The sequence below is a fragment of the Bradysia coprophila genome, unplaced genomic scaffold (genome assembly GCF_014529535.1).
Source record: "Bradysia coprophila strain Holo2 unplaced genomic scaffold, BU_Bcop_v1 contig_373, whole genome shotgun sequence".
Lineage (NCBI taxonomy): Eukaryota > Metazoa > Arthropoda > Insecta > Diptera > Sciaridae > Bradysia > Bradysia coprophila.
The window spans coordinates 1,388,551-1,410,374 of record NW_023503632.1 but is presented as its reverse complement, the minus strand read 5'-3'; the positions used below and the strand labels follow the sequence as shown (position 1 = coordinate 1,410,374).

At 35.5% G+C, this 21,824-nt stretch overlaps 1 protein-coding gene and 1 long non-coding RNA gene across 2 annotated transcripts in view; both read left to right on the top strand.

Annotated features, from left to right (window-relative positions):
• Positions 1 to 693: 693 nt before the first annotated feature.
• The window catches only part of LOC119081926 (cGMP-dependent 3',5'-cyclic phosphodiesterase-like), a 75,707-nt gene continuing 54,576 nt past the window's right edge, over positions 694 to 21,824 (top strand). The window contains exons 1-3 of the mRNA XM_037191179.1: positions 694 to 1,846; positions 3,645 to 3,761; positions 20,667 to 20,762. Of these exons, the coding sequence (XP_037047074.1) occupies positions 1,676 to 1,846; positions 3,645 to 3,761; positions 20,667 to 20,762 (384 nt within the window). The 5' untranslated portion in view covers positions 694 to 1,675. The remainder of the gene's footprint in view (positions 1,847 to 3,644; positions 3,762 to 20,666; positions 20,763 to 21,824) is intronic.
• On the top strand, positions 14,008 to 20,201 carry LOC119081931. The gene is made up of 3 exons (XR_005088554.1): positions 14,008 to 14,423; positions 19,380 to 19,392; positions 20,167 to 20,201. It is a non-coding gene; the product is annotated as an uncharacterized LOC119081931 (long non-coding RNA).

Genomic DNA, 21,824 nt, shown 5'->3' with positions numbered 1-21,824 from the left:
AACAATCAAAACTGTTTATTATGTCTTCATACAGAAAAACAGCTGTAGCAAATTCCGGCAAATTCGTGTAGAAATTTCACTGTAATAAAGTTTTTTTTAAATTAATATTTGGTACGAGAAAACTACAATCCGAACGGTCATCTCAAATTGTAAGCATCTTCTAGTTGTTTCAGAATCGGATACTAATGTTTTTGTCGCTACTGTCGATTAGATTTTACTTTGCTTGAAACCATTCATTGCAAAAAAAATCTGACTGGAATGCTCACATAATGGTGCTACATCTACCTAACACAACATCCTGTTTAATATCAACTAAATAAAAACTTGTCGCAATAATGTGCATGTTGTTACCATGTTAAAATTAAATTACATGTAGACAACAACAACTCTTTGATCACATCCCTGGCCAACAGCACGGAATAGTTATTTGTTTGCCAAGGGGAGAAAATTGGAAATTCCAACAAGAGTGAAACAAACACATCAATTTGTTTGACTTTTTTTTCAAAATCAAAACAAATTGACAGTTTTGCAAAGAGGGAAAAACGCTTGTTAACCTCATGGGATAAACAAGATGCGAGAAAATAGAAAAGTTTCTCACCTGAACTGTCATCAGATAGAGCGTTAACAAAAAGTTATGTTCTCAACGCATTTGAGTGGAGAAAATAAGGTTATTCACGCCGCACGGATGAAAAATGTTATGCTGGTAAAATTCCTTGAGCAGGTTTGACGAAATGTCTTAGTGTGTCGGTCGATAGATAATTTCATAAGAAATTTTAATTTTATATCAATTAATAACAACAATCTTCGTCGCGCTAAAACTAGTTCCAAAATGTTATCTATTGTTGTGTGCCGCATTAAATTCAAAAAATTATTTTTTCCTCATATCAGGCATATTTTTCGTTAATGCGCATAATCCGGACCGAACAAAATCCACATTTTATACGAGATAGAGAAACCACACCACACCGTTTATACGAACTTCTCTTTCGTCAACAACAACAAGACACTCATAATAACAACACACAAAAATTTCAACGTCGAACTATATACTGCCATTAATCCGAACCATGCAGTCATTTAGTTCCAGTTCCATATCAACCATCGTCACAGACATATCACAAAAATTCTTTCCTGCTCTTTAATATTAATATATCGTAAAAGACACCACACGAAAAAAAGTCCATTCAAGTTTACAAACAACTGAATTGAAGAAGAAGGGAAAAAATTGGCATTTCGTGGTTTTCGTATCTTATCAGACACCGTCAACAGTGATAATATAGCAATTGTTTAATTTCATGAATTAAATTCAAATTTAAATTGGGTTATAGTAAACTCGACTAATTTGTACATAATTTTTATAGCATAAAGCAGTATACCCGTACGATTACAGTGAATGAAACGGAACGTTAAAACTAGGAAAAACCAAAATAAATAGAAAAAAAAAATCTTTTTTATGTGACTGTAACTTATATACATATTTGAGGTGGACTATGAGGGGTATATTATCATTCTGTGTGTATTTTATGTCGGTGAAAAGTGTTTAGCGCGCGTTTATCATTCGCCGATACGAGAAGAGAGATAGATTTTCAGTTTTTTGTTGTGTGTTCGGATCGAATCGAATAAATCAGTGCGTATTGTCACAGGTCAAGATTGATATATTTAAATTTCCGAAATCATGTCGAGTGATAGCAGTGCATTGCTATCAAGTGATAATGTGGAAAATGGTGCATCGAATGAAAATAGTTCGGATTGTCGGCCGTGTGATCCGTTAAAAATTTTGAAATTTGTAGAATGTTTGTCGGCTACAACGAATTCCATTGAAATGCAGATTTTGGTGAATAAATATGTAAGTGTTCATTGTCACTGTGTCATACAAATGATCGGTTTACGGTTAGACTAATGAATCAATTTTATTATATTTTCCAAGTAATACACTCTCAGTTCCAGATGATAATTCATTTTCATATTAATTATATAGATTATGGAGTTGATTACAGATTCCATCGTGCATTCTAAATTTGCGACTCCTTTTTATTAATATTTCGTGTGCCTTGAAGTTCGTTAAGATTTTTATTTGTTTTATGTTGTTTGTCGTGAAAAGTTGTGGAGAATTCTATTGATTGGTTCATAAAAAAACCCAGTCAACAAGGGAAAAATGGATGTATTCCTATGAAGATGTGACTTCTTTTTAGGAACTGACCTCTGGTGACATTAAACTTGTTAAAAGTCCAAATATTATCCGAACAAATGGCCAAAAACGCAAGAAATTTTTAGTGTCTAGCGCAAAGAAGTGCTAGAAACGTCACTATTCGACATTATTTTGACCTTCAAAAGTCACAAAAATGATATCGAAGAGGAATGGGAACAATAAAGTAGTTATGTCACCCGAGAAAGCTTTCGTAAAAGTAATTTTTACAGGTAAAATCGTCAATAACGTCCCAAAAATGGACCTTTCCATAATCCCTGAACGGAAATCAAGGAGAGGAGAAGTAGAGACGAAATGTCTGTGAAAGAATAGTATCCCAAGTTATAGCTACGTGCTCTAAAGAAAACTTAAAAAATCCTTATACATGACTTTCCCAGGCCTGGTAACATGGAACATGGAATGTCGACTGACATTAGAAGTACTTGAATGTAGCTTTCGAATGACACCACTTTTATGAAAAACGGATAGAAAATGGCCAGGGAAAATTGCTTCAAAGTTGATAAATTTTCCAAGACACTTTTTGGTGGAACCTTAATACCGACTCAGAACAGTTCTTCCGCTAAATATCAGTCATGAGCCATATACTCTCCAGAACACAAGAAATTTTTGAAAAAGATATTGAATTCTCGTAGGATATTTGTATGGCTTTTCCGACTTAAAACAATTTCCCTTTTTCCGGTAATAAATTTTGTTCCACAACTTGTCGTGTCAAACGACATGGAACAAAGAAAAAAGTTAAAGACACGGAGCCATTTTTCGACACAACCACCTGGACTAGCCAGACATAGGATTTGATTAACCAGCATTGCTCGATCCATTCATTAAACAATAAAGGGAATGATAACACTTTTTTTCAATAAGTGCACGTTATGGATGACCCCCATATCCGAGTAAGATTTGCCATTGAATCGTCAACTAGATTTGCCTACAGAGAGCACTCGATTTAATTCTACTTTCTCGGTGTGTGATACATACATTTACTTATTCATTGGCTGAAAATAAAACAAAATATCCGAGACACTTGAAGACATAACACTCTCATTGGTTTAAATGAAGTATTTTCGTTTGATATGCATTACATCATCGCATCTCGTTCACGGGTCTGCGATATTAGGCTAACTTTATAACCGAAAAATAAATACTAAAAGAAAATAATAAAAAATCAATATTTGCCATAAACAGCAGTGGTGCTTTTAATTAGCATTTATATTTATGTTTATGTACGTTCAGACGCATTTAAACATTAACACAGGTGTTGCTGCTCTACAACAAAAAACGTCGTTTTCGTGAATAGATGATATTCTTTCCCCCCCCCCCCCTCTCTAGCTCTGTTATAAATACTTATGTGTATCGGATCCGATCGGATGTTATACCTACAGTCGTGAAGATTAATTGCTTTGAATTAAAAAACAAATTCAATTGGTTTTTCTTATTCCAGCTGCAAGAGTTGACTAGCTCACCGTACGTCTTCTTGATACCACTTTTTCCATCCAGTGAAGAGGGATTAATTCAAGTGGTCGGCGATCGAAAGCTCGATAAGGAAATACGCTTTTCGGTAAGTTAAGATTATATATGATATTCGCACAAGAAATTCCGAAATTCCGAATTTTACGAATAGGAAAACAGAAAACCAAAATTCATTAATCAACCGATGTTGATGGCACGTTTATCAATAAATCATCGAATATTTAAGTTTATCGCTAGAGTTGAATGTAATTAAAAAAAAACTTAAATCATAAAATACACGGCGCGACACATGGACTAATCATGATATAGTATTTGGATGTGTCACGATATACATTCTCCGTGGGATATGGTATAGTAGGAACTTTTTTTTTAAAGTAATCTATTCTTGCACAGGGTGGTAAGCTACTAAATTATTCACTCGAGCGACACTCACGCTCAAAGATTCGGAATTTTGGGTATGAATTGAATAGATGAATCGAATTGACTCAAGTCAGGCCTCTCACTCTAAATTTGGACTCCTTATTAAGGAATTAAGGAAGTTTTTAGTTTCCGGTTTCCGGTCCGGCCGGTCGGTAGCACAAAAATAAGGAGAAATAAGGAAATTGTTAGTTGAAATTAAGGAAAATTCAGGAGAAATTTTTCGATAAAAATCGAAATTATTCTAAGATACAGCAATTAACGTAGGAAGTCCGCCTCAACTTTAAAATAAAACGCATTATTGTTTATTTTGACGTATCGTTTTTGTAAAGTTGTATCGTAAAATTCACTTTTATCACGATGAAAATTTGAATATTTTGGGCGCGTTTAAGGCTTGAATTAGATTCTTAGCAAAGCTTAGCTTTACCAATTATCACTGTAAGTGCGCTTCAAAATTCAAAATAAAACGCATCACTGTTTATTTTGACGTACTTATCGTTGATGTAGGGTGGCAGTTTTCAATCAGTTTTCGATGCGACAAAATTTTTGAAATTTAAGACGTACTTACGGCGTGAATTCTTGACCCCACCCTCAAGTTTAAAATTTTACTAAATTAAATTTTGATCTCGTTAACTGCAAAAGCTGTTGTTTGTTATCCCGTTCGAATTTCGAAAAAATAATAAATTGGTGAAAGTAGATATAAAAGTATAAATTTGAAAGAAGTAAATGTAAATAAGGCTAAAACCTTCAATTGTTTGTAATAAGGACGTATGTCTGAGACAATGTTAAGGGTGATTTACATGTTAAATCAAATAGTTCTACTCGAGACTCTCGAGCCGAGAGGCGGCATGGAACAACAAAAATATATGTTAAACCAGTCATGTTGGAACTGGAACTGGTGTTGAGCTACAACACCACCTTTTTATTAGAGTTCTTTGTGTTAAATAATCAAAATTGTTATATTTGCCGCGCAGCGAATTTTTTTTCTTTCTTAATGTTGATTCCGTTGATGAAATTTGCGAAAAATAAGGAAAGTAAGGATTTTTTAATAAAATAAGGAGGAATAAGGAGGTTTTTATAAAAAAATCAAAAAGAAAATTAATTCAGATACAATTGACACATAGATCAGAATCAGAGAAAGAAAATGCAAAATTATATATTTCCGGTCTCATGACAAAAAGACGTAGCCGATAAAAGGACAATGAAATTCTGTTGAGCATGTGCAAATAATGTTTTCTTCTCGGTATCCAAATCCGATTTCCCTATTTTAAAATTTCCCGGTAAAAATGCTGGAATTTCCCGGTAAAGAATATTTATTTTCAATCTTACTGCAGCAGAACATCAATGTTCCTTAACAAATATGGCATCATTTTTATATGATAATTTTTCGATGTTGACAAACAATGTTTTTCTTCCTAACAACAGAAAGGTGGGAGCGCAGCGAGCTAGTTCCCAGACGTTTGAGTTCTGTTCCTTTGAAAGAACGAGTACAAAGGAAAAATTACTAAAGTCACTAAGCGAAAATTTTCGTTTGATTGCTATTACAGTTCAATGACAAGTGACAAGGCTTATCTACTTTCATTGTTTTTCATGTGTTGGGGCCGAAAATGAGGGACTTTTGAGATTTTCTCTGGTCTTCGACCCCTTACATGAAAATTTTTTTGAGTATCTATTTTGGACGATTGATTTTAGGCTATTTCGCATGTAGCCCTCACGAATCTCGCGAAATTGCCTAAAAACAATCGTCCAAAACCGATACACAAAATACTATTTCTCTCTTCTGCTACAGAAGATCTCGATTCTCTCCCCGTTGCATACTCACCTGTTATCATCTAATCATTTTAATTCCTGATTCCTGTTCGTTTCAGGTTTTTGAATCAATTCTTGCAGGGACCGTTTTTTTTTGTTAATTTCCAGTTTTGTGGTCATTTCCCGATTTCCGGTTTCTCTGTTTCCTGGATTTGCACACACGTCTTGAAATGTACTTACCGTGTGAAATGAAATGGTTTTTTTTAGTGAACATCCATTTCATTAGAATTTTTATCGAATCTGTTACTTCTTTATTGGATATGTTCCAACTAGCTTTCAGTTGTTTCAACATAATTTTTTCTATAAAACGCCATCGATATAAGAGATCATCCAAGAAACTGTAAGCACGAATTTTCTTTGGCCGAACAAACACGATTTCATCCATAGTTTTCATATAAATATTGATATGGTTATGTCTCCATCTCCATGGATGAAATTTGACATTTGGCCTTGGAACAAACCGTTTATGTCGATAACAGATGACAGGCGACTGGCTCGATTCACAAAGCTTTGTTGTAAACTTATAGGAAGCAGGGGCTATTTAGTTGAATTATTAGCGAATTTTGGCGAATTTGGCGAATTTGACGAATTTTGGCGAACTTTGACGAATTTTTGCGAATTTTTGTGAATTTATACATGATTTTAAGAAATTTCAAAGAATCGTAGAACTTAGTTACATATTTTTGGCCAAGACATTCTAAAAATCTATTTTTAACCGGGAAGCCATGAAGGTTTTTTTTTGGCCAAACGATGAAAAATGTCCTAATTTTGTGAATTTTACATATATTTGTGAATTTGGTAGATTCTTGCATATTTTTGTTATGCTATATCACAAAACTAGCAAAATATTCCAAAAAACATAAATTTGGAAGAAAATTTTCAAAATTTGAATTTTTTAATTTGGGAGAATTTTGGCGAATTTCGACGAATTTTGGCGAATTTTGGCGAATTTCGGCAAATTAATTCGACTAAATAGCCCCTGATAGGAAGTCAAATCAAGGTTATTCCACTTTACTGTTCCAGAAGTCCTTTACCTGAACTTTATCTCTTGTTTATAATGAGCTACAAGAAATTCGAAAAATGTACGACTGGGAGCCTTAAATTATAAAGGAATTGAGTAGGGAATGTTGTCTATAATGAAATTCCATTTTTTTGTATTTCTATTTCTTGTCGCACAACATTTTTCAGTATCAACAATATGATTTTGCTGACGATGATTTTTGCATTTTTAAAAACATCAAAAACACCCTCTGCAGAGTATTGTATACAGAGGACAGGCAGGCATTAAATTTTAATTTATCTAGCAAATTTAAACAAACTTCCATTTATTTACTGAATATCATTTCGTGTCGAAATTTGATGGGCTAAAAAATAATTAATTTACTAAAACATAATGAGGTGTTCGCGTTTTTTTATTCATTCATCGCCTCTTGCATTAAAAGGTTCGCGTCCCATTCAACATTCTGTGTTGATTTAATTCAAATTAATGAAATCAATAAAGTTTACGTGATAATTTACACAATCGAATTAGAAATTCATTTTATGGACAAATTGGGAATTTGCATGCGGTCGCTTCTCATCAATGGGGTTGCTATTCGTTTATTTTATTGAGCATTTATTGACTTGCCTAAATAATTATGGGCATGTGTCACAACAACAATGTAGGAATGTCGATCTAGCGGTTCTATTTATCTCTCTAAAATTAGACTCTGCCAATGCTATCGAATTGATGAGCCGCGGTACACTCGTGTAAACTAACGGAAATATTTTTGGGATTTCAATAGCTGTGGAACATAATTAATCTTGTGGAAAGGATTTATTTCGCTTAAATACAATTATAACAGTGACACAAAAAGGGTACGTTTGTTTAAGTTCATTCGCGTCATTCTACTGCAATGATTAATGGCTTGATTAGAAAAAACGTTAGCGAAATTGAACTTTATCAATTATACAGAGTGCACTTATAAACACTCCACCGGAATGACCCATTTCTAAGAAGGATCAAAAAATTAATTTGCACAAAGCGTTAAAAACCTTTCACAGACGACAAGCATACCCGGAATAGTTTTATCGAATCTACGACTCGATTTGATCTACGTAGTTTCAATCTATTGAAAGTTCTTTGATATTGAGGAATAGAAAGCCGTATCTTGCTTTAGGTCTACCCAAGCCTTTGAATTATTTAAAAATTATGAAGAAAAAAAACTTGACAAAAATCAAGTAAGTTTCAGCAAGTGTATACATATACCGACCTACTTTACTAATGGTCGTAACTACCATATCTCTGGAACCGTCGTCTGAAAGCTATAATCAGTATAAATCTCCACTAACGGAAATGCACTCCGTTTACACTTTAAACAATAGAAAAGTGGCGGGGTTTAGCTAAACTGAAGCGACACGCGCGGAGTGGCCTTTTCGTAAGTAGAAATTAAGACTTAGGTGTGATTTTTTGAGCCTCATATAAAGTCAATCCGAATCCGAATGATGGTTTGAAAGATATGGTCGAAAAACCGAAAGATTTTGCAACTTGAGTAAAACATAAATTTTGCTTTGCAAAAATAATCCTTAGGATGTGTGGGAAAACAGGAAAATCTGAAGTTTTGCTTGCTTCCTCGTCAATAGCTACAGTTTTACATACCCGAGTTTTTGTCTCGTCTCGTCATATCGCACTCCATTTTTGAGCAAAAACTTCCAGAGATATGCTGGACAAACTATTGAAAAACAGAAAACTAAACGAAAACCTTGTTTAGGGAGCTTGACTCCAAATTTCTGTCGCTGTTTTGGAGCACTATTCGTTGAGTGTAGCTAAAACTGCATATTTTCCTACTTTTCCTGTTTCCCGCACCCCTCCTTATTTTCTACACTCAAATGCGGTGAGAATGTGGCATTTTGTTGACGCTCTCTCTAATGACAGTTCAGGTGAGAAAATTTTTATTTTCTTAACTCTTATTTCCGTGGGGTGAACAAGACTTTTTTCTCTTTGTAACTGTCTCGTTGTTTAGGTTTTAAAAAATGGTGAAACAAATTGATTAACGGTTATTCACTCCACGCACGGATAAAAAATTAGATGCTCATCTCGGGGAGAAAATAGGTAATGCCAGAGCGAAGGAAGGAACGCAATTCGCTCAAGTTGGAATTACCTATTGTCTCCCCTCATATGTGTTTTTTTTTTCATTTTCTTTATTATAACATAATTTGGTTACATTAGTTGCAACTTAAAAACTAGTATAAGTATAAGATCAGGCCGAAGAAAATTTTCAAAAAACTTCGAATAAGATTTTTAATTTTAATTTTAATTTTGGTATATCACAGTCGGAGGTTGTTCATAGATTATTTATGAGGGGATTTTCAGATCTAGCGAGCTTAGCTCTGAAATTAAGATTGATTTTAGAAATTTGTTGAGAAAGTTTGGGAATGTTTGCACGATGGTGCAAATCATATGTACTATGGTACCTGGGGAGGTTTAAAATTATTTTTAGGCATTTATTCTGGATGATTTGAAGCTTTTCTATATGATGCGCACAGTTACCCCATACTGGGCATGCGTTCAGAAGTATACTTTGTATTATAGCTCTGAATATCAGAAATTTGTTGGATGAGCTTAATTTAGATTTCATATTTATTATAGGGTACAGCATTCCAAGATACATGTGGGCTTTATCGGAAATGAGGTCAGTGTCAGTTTTGAATGTCAGTGTCTTGTCTAGGTTGGAACCCAGATAATTAATAGAGTTACTCCAAACAATCTTAGAGTCCCGTACAGTAATTCCTTCGGAGGGGAGCCACTTCTGGGCTGTTCTCCTGGTGAAAAAAGCTGAGTTCGTTTTGGATTCATTAAGCTTAATCTTCCATTTCGTAGCAAAATCCGTGAGCTCTTTGCCAGCAGCATTTAGCTTTTTAACAATCTTTTTAGGCGATCTCGCCGATAGGTAGAGGCATGAGTCATCAGCAAAGAAAGCTTTTTCACTGTGGGTTATTTGGAAGGTTTTTGACTTGTGACCATTGACCGAGACATAAAAGGTGCGATGCATTAAGAAGGATTGGATGAGCTTAATCAAGTACAGTAAGAACGACATCAAGAACATTTTATGCAGTAAACCTTTGTGTCAAACAGAATCAAAGGCTTTATCAATGTCAAACGTTATCATACCTGTGGAGTGTTTCTTCAACAGTGAGTCTTTCATGTACTTGCAGACTCGAAGCAATTGATGGTTGGTCGAATGATTAGCGCGGAAGCGAAACTGTTCGTTCATGAATATCTTTTTAGTTGAAATGTGGACCTTCAGCCTAGAGAAGATAATCTTCTCAAGAATTTTGCTGAGGGAGTTTAGGAGGCTAATTAGCCTGTAACTGCAGGCGAGAGTGCGATCTTTTTTGGGTTTTGGGACAGGTATAACTTTGGCGCATTTCCAGATGTCAGGAAAGTAAGACAATCTGAAACATGCTCTGAATATATGCATGGTCCAAATAATAGCTTTCTTGGGTAATTTTTTCAAGAGTACATTATTGATACCATCGTCTCCTGGACTCGTATTATTCTTCAATCCTCGTATCAATCGAGAAATTTCGCGGAGGGTAGGCAGACATGATTCTTCGACAGTTGGCTTAAAGTAGTTTATATTGTTGTACGACATAGTTACAGCAGCTTCCGTAACGTTATCACTGGCTTCGTTGTACACAGAAAGCGCTACCGATTTCCTCCGCTTTTTTGGAGTCAGTGAACAAAAGTGTTGTTGGGGTTTTCAATGGAGGAATCTTGTCAAACGAATTTTTCAAAGTTTTCGTGACTTTCCAGAACTGATTTGAATGGTGATTCATCCGAGACAACTTGTCATTCCAAATCTCATTATTCAGGGATTTTACCTCAGTTTTAATCTGCCGATTAAGTGAGTTGACTTCCTCTCTCAGGGTCGGATGCCTAGAACGTTGCCATTGTCTACGTTTGAAATTTCTAATCGCTATCAGCCTCAAGATTGAGGCGTCAAGAGAAGGGAAACGAAGAACCTTTTAAGTTATCAGGATCGAAGCGTTCTCTGCTTCTTTTATCAATCTCGTCAGTGCAGCAATAGACGTATCCACATCTGCTCTGGACTCGAGCTGGGTAATAACCGCAAGAAGGTTTATATATTCTCTTAACGATTTATACTTTCCCCAATCTGCCTCGGCATAGCTTTTGCCCTCAAATGTGTACAAATAATCATATTGTCGCAATTTCCAAGCTGTCAATGACGAGCATTTTTATATCAAGATATAGAACCTCTAGGCGACATTCTAAAATGGTAGTCGTCAACAATGGATTTCTCGAACTCGAAAGTCTCAGGGGGAAAATTTATGAAAAGTATGTAGTTCCATAGATGTGATGGTTATGTCCTTCAGTAATGTTGCCCTCGATACATTTGCGAAACAGTGAAATAAATCCCCAATAGCTTTCCTTTAAAGAATACGAAGTTTTTTGGCTAGTCCAAACCAACAGCCCCTACTTTGAGAACCTAAATATAACCTTGAGAGAACCTGTGAACCTCGATTATAATTTTGGGAAACTTTCAAACGAAATAGTTTCACTTTTTAAAAATCATTTATAAGTGTGAAACCTTGAACCTTCCGTCGTTTACGGGTCGGCGCATTCGTATCGTCAGCACGTCTACAAAGGTGCGAACAACAATTAAGTAAATCGAACTCTTACAAATTTTATCAGTAAATCATAAAGACAATAAAGTGTCACCAACATGTTAACCAATCTCAATCAGTCATCATTAACATCGATTTACGCAGCATTATACCCGAATCCCATTATTTACATCATCACCTCGATCGACATATTATACGGTATTCATCACGGATAAGCACAAAGAGTTGGTGGATTGGTGTAGCTTTCATAATCATCACGGAACATAGTGTTTTGTGATCATATTGTGGTGTCACGTGGTGGCACGTAAAACGGCACACAAATTTAAAACAACCCACACCAAAAACTGAGTTTTCAAAATTTTCTTTTACACCGTGCACACCACCTTCCAGCATACCGTGTCGATTGTTAAACTTCGGTGAGATTAAGATGGATTTTGTAAAAGATTAATGAGCCATAGTCAAAACACATGTTTTTCCGTTATGTGCGGCAATATAGCACCAACCATGTGGTGATGACATGAAAACGACCGAAATTTCATTACGATAATAATCCAAGGAAAGTGATTCATTGTAGCCATTAAGGATTTCGGTGGCTTGCCTCATGTATGTTGTAAGATTTACAGGGTACATGAGTGTAAATAGTGTCGTTGATGTCTGAGGAAATTTAAATGAATTACTGGCAGTAATTTACTGCAATTCAATTACAAACTTACAACACGCCCTGCTATATAAGGACCTGTGCTGTAGACATCTTAATAACCACAATTGTTTTACAAAATTATTTTGCTGGCTGGTTGAGATAGTGGTAATAAATTCCTGTCCCTGTTCTCTCCGACTCAAGTTAATGTCTTTTTCCAATATTTTTGTACACATGACAACGCCAGAAGATGGCGCCCATTCTTACAACATTCGTAACTTGATAGTTCTTATGGTATTTAATTATGCAACTGTCAAAATACGAATTCTTAGCGTTACGAACGCTACGAGAATTTACGCCCAAGCTTCAAGAATTCGTAACTTGACAGTTGTCACCTTAAAGCACGGCAGAGTCGTGTACAGCGAATGTACGAATACGCGGTCTGCGAATTCGTTTTTTGTTGTATCAATGATCTGAAACACATTCGCTGCAGTTCTCGGACAATCTTAATTGCTACCAAACAAGGTATTCATACTTGCTGAAGAAACCTAAGATTTCGTCGAACTATGGTAAACGTTGCCTGCTTTATTCTGGTCCGACGCTATTTAATGGCCTTCCGCCAACGATTAGAAATTCACTTACCCTCAATCAATTTTCTAATTAAATTAAATCAGCTGTAAACGAAAATCACGATCGAATAAAGAGCAAATATCACTTCTACCTGTTTAAGAATTTAATATGAAGATTTAAGTTACAACCATCACCTCATGGTACTTTTCGCCTTGCTAGCTGTCCTTGTTGTCTAGATACTGGAGCTACGCTGTGTGTTTAATTTAAGAAGTTTTTTTTGGAAATAAATGAAATTAAAAATTGACAGAGTCAAATAAACCAGGCAGGAGTGGTTCATTTTCGAAACGTCAAATAAGCAATCCAATATACTGTATGAATATAGACTCAAATAAACACTGACATAAAGTAGGCTTCTAGGTGACAACTGACAACTGTTAAATTCTCGAGAATCAACGCCCAGGGCCTCGATACTCGTGCATTCGTAACTCCAAATATATACGTTACTTGACATATTCTGTCAAGTTACGAATGTATCGAGAATCGGAGCCCAGGGTGTAGATTCTCAAGCATTTCGTAACTTTAAGAATTCATAACTTGACGGTTCTTTTAGGATTTTATACACGCAACTGTCAAGTTACGAATATTAGAAATTACGATACAATACAAAGTGTTTTTGTTTGTACACCAGCTGGTGATATTCAGCTGGTGCTCATTTTGCATATGAGAAACTTTTAGCAATTGTAATTTCGCCAGCCATCAGTCTATGTAAAAGGAAAATGCTATGCGCAGGCTCCTGCCAATAGTCGTAAAAGTAAAAAGGATAACTTAAAATTTGAATTGTAATGTATATAAGGGCCCGATATTCTTGGCTGGCAGGCGCCTGCAAATAGCAACTTCGTTTCTAATAAGGCTTTTTTGGAGTTTAATTTACCTTTCGATTACTGAAAAAAAGTAGTGGAGCTAATTAGACTTTTTGTAAGAATTTGCTTTAGATTTTGCTGTTCAGAAAAACCGCGGTTAACCGGTTAACCGCGGTTTTTAGACGTAAAAACCCGAGCGAAAAAAATGACTTAAAACATATAAGCATATACGGGTATCTTTTCAGTATAAGTAAGGATATGTTGATATGTTGATATACTATTAGCATTCAGCATATGATATATATGTTTATATACTGCTATCGGTATTTAAACATATGGTTTTATACTGTGACCAGTATTTAATCAAATACGTTTGTGTACTTACTAATGTAACTATCAGTCTATGATTAGCTTTTGTCGGGGCAACATATCTGTCACATGAATTTTACGAGGTAAGAGCAATATTCACCTTAACATTTTAAATTGAATCATTAGTAAATTCATGAAATAAATTCTACTTATCGCTTTCACATTATTGTTGATTTCTCTAGTTAGGTCTCGGTGTAGGTTCATTTCTCGTTAGGTGTCTGTGTAGGATCTTTTCTCGTTAGGTCTCTGTGTATTGTTTCTCTCGCTAGGATATCTTCTGTATCTTGTTAGGTCTTAGGAATTAGCAAATAATATGACACTGAAAAGTAGAATTTGTTTCATAATTTCCAATGATTTAGTCGCCATTTTGGATTGACTTGAAGCGTGTTGCGTTGGTTTATTAAAGAGGAACCCTTGATGAGGTAAGATCTAACAGGCGAGGCAACTAACGATATATATCGTCGCCACAAAATTTTCTAAAAGAATAATGTTGTACCGATAACGATATTGAGCCACCGTTTCAGTTCTAAGAAGCGAAAGTGTGATTCGTTACATCGTAATTGAGTAAATTTCAAAAACTAGTTAACACATTTTTGTTAACTTTGCAGATTTCTTTTAAGAATCGAAATACCTAGGTCGATTCACTTATGACTTGGTTATTTAGATTTTTGATAAAAGCAAGAAATGTTTGCTTAGTCCTAATATAAATAGAAATTAAAAACTAAAGCACCTCTTTCGTTTTTTGTGTCTAATGTAAAGTATAAAGTATTCTGATTAACTGATGAAGAAATAGATTTTACAGTTTTAACAGAAAATTTAAATTCAAATAACTATAGAGTTGATTGTTTTTACTTTCTGAATTTCTGAATTTTTTATTATAATTTTGTATATTTTTTGAATAAGTTTTCATTTTATTCTGGTCGATGTTCCTGCGGTTTACTAAAAAAGTGAATTTGTAGATTGCACCGAAATCTAAAACGTATATAAAAAGAAGTATGCATGCAGAACCTTCATTTCCAATTCATCAACGGTCCTATAAACAAAAAAGAGAAAGACTGTTTGGTGTGTGCCACACACTGTGTGGCATTTTTTTATACAACTTGATGTGATCATTGTTTCTTATCACGCACACGAATATATTCAATACTGCATAGCATAGCAAATCTCCGAAAGTTAGAACAACAGATTATGACAACACACCACATATCTCTCAATAGCAATTGCAATAATGTTGGTTGACGCCACGATCTACTATAGTCCTATTGTTTCCCTTTTCACTATAAATCCATCCACCGACTTATAAATTATAGACGGCTGGTGACCGTCACAAATTGATAAACAAATTATTTTAAAAGACAATGTTTTACTGATGGAGATGCTGTATGCATGCAACAAACCTAAAAAATCTTCTATGTTTGAGTCAACATGTCAAAATGCAAATTATTTTTTATTCAATTTAAATCAGAATCTAGCAAAAAGCAAATGTTGGAAAGACGCCGGTCGTAATTTTAATTTTTAATTTTTCTTCAAAATCCAACTATTAAGTGTTTCAACTACTCTCTGTTTTCTAAGTCAGCGTACAAGTAATCAAAAAATTCAGAAACCAAATCTTGAGTGTAAGATCTATTAAATCCTAATGATTATGTTCCAATTTGCAACTAGAACTCTTAATAGATTAGCCTAAATTTCCCGCTGAAAATGATCACTCGTCGAAATAAACATTCCACCACAAATACTAAGACGGCTCCTGAAGATTTTGTGTGCGACGGAGCTCCACGAGAAATACCAAAAAGAGTACCAAAACGTCCAAAGGGGAGTTTCAGGAAATTAAATAGCAAGAATCGTCTTCATGGGGTCGGATACATATAATTTAACACATGCAATTTGGTGCCACCGAAAGTAATTGGCGAACGTTGCTGTGGAAATTTCAAGCAAAACGGTAAATTGTGTCACACTTTCTCGAATGCCGATAGAAACAAAATATTCCAAGGATTTTACGCAATGGTAAATCATAAAGACCAACGAGAATTTATTTGCCGGCATGTTGAATCAGATCCTGTGAAAGAAAATAGAAGTGGAGAAAACTCCAGACGAAAGGATACTTACACGTATTTCTTAACTATACGAAGTAGACGCACCAAAGTATTGGGATCCTAGAGCCCGAGAAACGCGGAGGTCGAGTAGCCTGCAACAGAGATCGTGATGCGCTTATACGTAAGCTCGTGGATGAGCATATCGATAGGTTTCCTCGAATCGAGTCACACTTTTGCAGACAGAATACAGATCGTGAATATTTGAGCTCGGACTTCAGCTTGTCAAAAATGCATCGAATGTTTTGCGCTGAACAAGTTGACAAAACAAATATGGTTGGCTACACATTGTATAGCGGAGTTTTCCACGATAAAAATCTATCATTCGAAGAAAGATCAGTGCACGCTTTGTATCACTTACCGAACAGGTGACCAAGCGACCAAGGCCAAGCTAGAGGTAAAATACACATCACATATTGGTGAGAAAGAGGCCATTCGTAAAATCAAAGCGAAATGTAAAGAAGAATCAATTGAATCGCCGTTCGTAGCATCTCCAGTGTTCGATCTCGAGCAAGTATTTTCATTTCCAATATCGCTAGAGTCATTAGTCTTCTATAAGAGAAGACTAACAGCATTTAATTTGACTGTGTACGAACTGGGTTCGAAGGATTGCGATTGTTATTTTTGGGATGAGACCCATAGTCGAAGAGGATCATCAGAAATAGCATCCTGCGTGTTTTTATATCTTTAAGCGTTGGACGACGCCAAACACATCAAAGTCAATTTGTTTGCCGATGGCTGCCCTGGACAAAATAAGAATACCATTATTGCTGCCATGCTCTTGTATTTTGTTCGTGCAAGCAAAAACGTTAAAGAGGTGAGCCTACGATTTTTTGAAACGAATCATGGACAGAACGAAGGTGATTCGGCACACAGCGCTATATCAACAGCCCTCGATGATGCAATCGACAAATTGGTACCCACCGAAATGCCATCGATCATCGCGAAAGCTCGTATGCAACATCCGTATAAAGTTCATTCGATGAACTTCACAGATTTTTTGGATTTTAAATCCTATTCGCAATCGCTAAACATTTTGTCTGCTAGGAAAAATGACGATGGTAGTGGTACCATAAATTGGACTGATGTAATGGAAATTCGGGTTATAAAGAGTGCCCCGAACACTCTGTTTTACAAAAACAGTCACCTTTCCAACAAGTACCAATCGATTACATTGAAAAAGACTGTCGGCAAACTAGGTAAACCGAATTCTGAACAGATAAAAATTACCGCAGCGAAATACAACGACCTAATTTCACTATGCACTGGTGACGTCCGCGTGCTAAGAAATAATGATCACATCGAGTTTTATAAAAACTTGCCACATTTGGACAAATAACGTGCTCTGCGTGCTAAGCAACAATGATCACATCAAGTTTAATGAGAATCAGCTATGTTTGAACTTATAATGTTTTTTGGTTTAATCACTAAAAAATTTAAATCAACAATATTTTAATTACAAAATTTTAATTAAAAACAATGTAAACAAATGAAAGAGTCGAAACTCAGTAGAGAAACTCTTGATCTGATCGCAAGCCGAGTACAGTTGATAAAAGACGGAAAAAGAGATTCCGTAGAATACCAGGACTTGACAAAAATTATCAACAAAGCGGTGAAATCAGATCTAAGAAAATATAATGTCCAACTGGCTCAAAACACAATTGAAGCTAATTGCAACATGAAGGTCCTACGGTCAAAAATGACGAACGCAAAAAAAGAAATCTTCAAATTACGAGACAAAACAGGAACAATTCAAACGGATCGAAATGCGTTATTAAATATCGCAAAGGAATTTTACGAAGATTTATTCTCATCAGTTCGACCAGATCCGACGAATACCAACGAAGATAGACCAATAATAAGAAATGTAGGATCGGAAGAAATGCCTGACATAACTATTGATGAAGTACAGGCTGCAGTAGCCGAAATGAAGAACAAAAAGTCTCCCGGTGAAGATGGTGTTCCAGTGGAAGCCATTAAACTAGGTGGCGACTCATTATTGGGTGCAATAACGACTTTGTTTAATCAATGTCTTCAATGGGAAGAAGTACCAGAAGCATGGGAAAATGCAGTGATAACATTGCTGCATAAAAAAGGAGACATAACAAAGTTGGAAAACTATCGACCCATAAGTCTCTTATCAACACTCTACAAGTTGTTCATGAAAATAGTTACGAAGAGGAACACCAAGAAGCTCGACTTCTACCAACCTGTTGAACAAGCTGCATTTAGATCAGGATTCAGCACAAACGACCACTTACATGTGATGAGAACGCTAATTGAGAAATGCAATGAATACAAGATTGCTGTGGTCTTGATATTCATAGACTTTGAAAAAGCTTTTGATTCAGTGGAAACATGGTCGATATTGGACTCATTAGACGAGTGCAGAGTAGACTCAAGATACTCCAACACAATTCGATACGTCTATAAAAACGCTACGTCGTGTATAAAACTTCATAAAAGCACTGAAAAATTCAGAATTGGCAGAGGTGTACGACAGGGTGACACCATATCACCTAAGTTATTCACATCGATTCTGGAGAGTGTTTTTAAGAAATTAGACTGGAGTGAAATGGGTATCAACATAAATGGAGAGTACCTGAGTAATCTCCGTTTCGCAGATGACATCTCCCTGATGGCAGCTGATCTAGATCAGGCGCAAATTATGTTGCAACAGCTGAATGAGGAGTCAAACAAAGTCGGCCTCAAGATGAATTTGTCGAAAACGAAAATCATGACAAACATTGACGACGACAGAGACATTAAAATCGGTGATACTGTCATGGAACGAGTCGACAGTTATGTGTACCTAGGTCACAAATTGAAGTTGGGTCTAGACAACCAAACTGCAAAATGAACAATAGTCTGAAACGTAAAGTGTTCGATACGTGTGTCCTTCCTGTGCTCACATATGGAGCGGAAACGTTAACGTTAACAAAAGCTTCCGAAAATAAATTAAGAGTGGCACAAAGAGCTATGGAACGAAGTATGCTTGGAATTACGCTCAGAGATAGAATGACAAATCAATGGATTCGACAACAAACAAAAGTCGTTGATGTCATGGAAAGAATAGCATCTTTAAAGTGGAGCTGGGCGGGACATATTGCAAGAAGGACGGACGAACGTTGGACCAAAAAGATCATGAACTGGAGACCACCTAAAACACGACCTAGAGGTAGACCACCAGAGAGATGGAGTAATGGTATAAAGAGAATTGCAGGCGCAAATTGGCAACAAGTGGCAACTAATCGTTCGGAATGGAGAAGAATTGGGGAGGCCTACGTCCAGCAGTGGACAGAAACAGGCTGAAAAAGAAGAAGAAGAAGAAACAAAAAGGTTTAACTAAAATTTTTTAATAAAAACAAAATTAATAAGAAATATAAAAAAAATTAATAGAAAAACATTTAATATAAAAAAAAAATTAAAAACTGTTTTAAACTGTTACTTATTTAAAAAAACACTTTTTTCGTTCTTTGTACTAAATTTTTAAATTTTTTTAGAACTACGAATTGTCAATGAAGAAAAATTAATTTATGAATTTCCGCTTTTATTGAAAGAAATGAAATGGCTGTTGACCGCCATCTGTAAAATACTAAAAACTTTGTTCGCTTTTGTTTGTTATAACCTGCATCTTCCACCTTTCTCACCTACCTTCTATCTCTATTCTCTTCGTGGCCGCTCACAGGGCTATTGACTTTTTATTGAAAGCTCACACATTCCAGACAGGATTTGGAAAAAACCTAACAATTGCTATAAAAAAAAAGAAAATCGAAAAATATCCGATAAACCGCAATGCTACTTAAATGTAAGTACGGCGGCTCACAGCTATAATTGATGCAGTCCTTTGTATAACAGCTTTTGTTCAGAATAAAATTCTCTACCAACTTGTCCTTTAAACCAACCTTCTATCTCTTATCATTTAGGAATACAGTGCGGCCGCTCACGTACATTTAATTTTTTTACGGCATCTCATTCAGTTTCCTAATTACCAAACCTCCCCGAACCACTTTATCTAAAAATGAACTTGAAATCTCTCATAATTATCGAAATCTTAACGGTTTTGCGTATACGTCACTTTGTAACGAGAGCGACGATATGATGAATAAAAAGCTGAATCAAGACTGTACACGTAAACTCATTTCCTTGAAACGTATTTCATTTCTTCAAAAATTAAATAAAATTAAATCAGAATTTTATTACAAAAGAAATGATTAGAAGAAATTACGTATTAGAAAGTGTATGGAGATATACTGATTACGGATATAAACGTATATGCTGGTATACTGATCACGTATAAAAACGTATATGGTGATATACTGAAATTTCATAGACTGCCATATACGTATTTTGTATGGGCTTAAGTCGAAAAAAGGGTATGTAGACCCTGCAGTATTTGTAAGGAAATTCTCATATACGTTTTAATACTTTTTCTGTCATTTTTTTTCGCTCGAAAAACCGAAACCGGGGTTTTTCAAAACGGGTTCGTTTTGCAATCCCTACCTACAAATGATAACAGAGGTCTGGGAGATAGCAACGCCCTCCGTTATTATTTCTTTGAAATTATGACTTGAAGCATTAATTTCGCCACTTTTCTTCCATTCAACGTGTAGATACCACAAGAAGAGACCAAAGAATCAGCCGCAGATGTTGGATTCAATGTTACCATCAAGCAACCAAGTGACGATTTGGCTGAGATTATTGAAATGGTAAGTGGACAAATGGAGCTGTATATTTCGGCAGAATACCTTTTACTTTACTTATCGTTAGATTTGGCAAAACCAAAAGGAAAAATTTATAATTTCCGTTTCCCTTTTGTCTATTGAAAAAAATCGGAAATTGAATCGTCCGTATAAAATTACCCGTAGATTGAATCCGAAAAAAAAAATCCCAACCATTTTCTCATGGCTAAAATAATGTTGTGACAGTGAAAAAATGCTTTGATGACGGCAACCAATTATTTTCCCATCTTAATATTATTTCGAAAGAATCTCACAAGGGCAATGTCAGCTTATATAGCTGGGCTTATCGAAGGAATTAAATCGATTATCCATTTAGCATTGAATTTTATATCAATACCAACCAAATACAATATTTACAAACAACCCAGAGAATACGTTACACCCATTACATAATCCGAGCGACACCAGATCCGAGAGCGCGTTTCGGTTATATGTGAATCGAATTTCCTGACTTTATGTGTACGTACAGTCATTTATTTCCCATGGAAGCAATACTTTTTCATCTCAACGCAAGTGTAACGAATAATACTTGGAAGCAATTTTCGTTTCGAACGTCACGTGATGTGTATTGGTGCGGTGTTGTCGGATGGCTTGTAGAATGAGTGGTGTGGAGGTATAATGTTCATTCGATTATATTACATTTTATGCAGATGTACACACGGAGACACTTAAATCCAGTAAACATTGTCTAGTCTGTCTGTACCTATACTTTGCTGATGGATAGGTACTTTCCACTTTATAATTCAACCAGCGTTCAGTTCATGCATAATAAATGCTTCTAAATGACGCATTATAAGGATATTAGACGGCAGGTGAATGGAGTTCATTAAAATCGCTCAACAAATGACATTAAATCTATTACTGCCGAACGAAAATGCATAAATAATTTTCCATCCATGCGGCGTGAATAACCTCATTTTCTTCACTTAAACGCGGTTAGAAGATAGAGTTTTTTTGATGCTCTCCCTGATAACAGTTTGGGTGAGAAAATTTGTATTTTCTCAACTTTTGTTTCTCCAATGGGGTGAG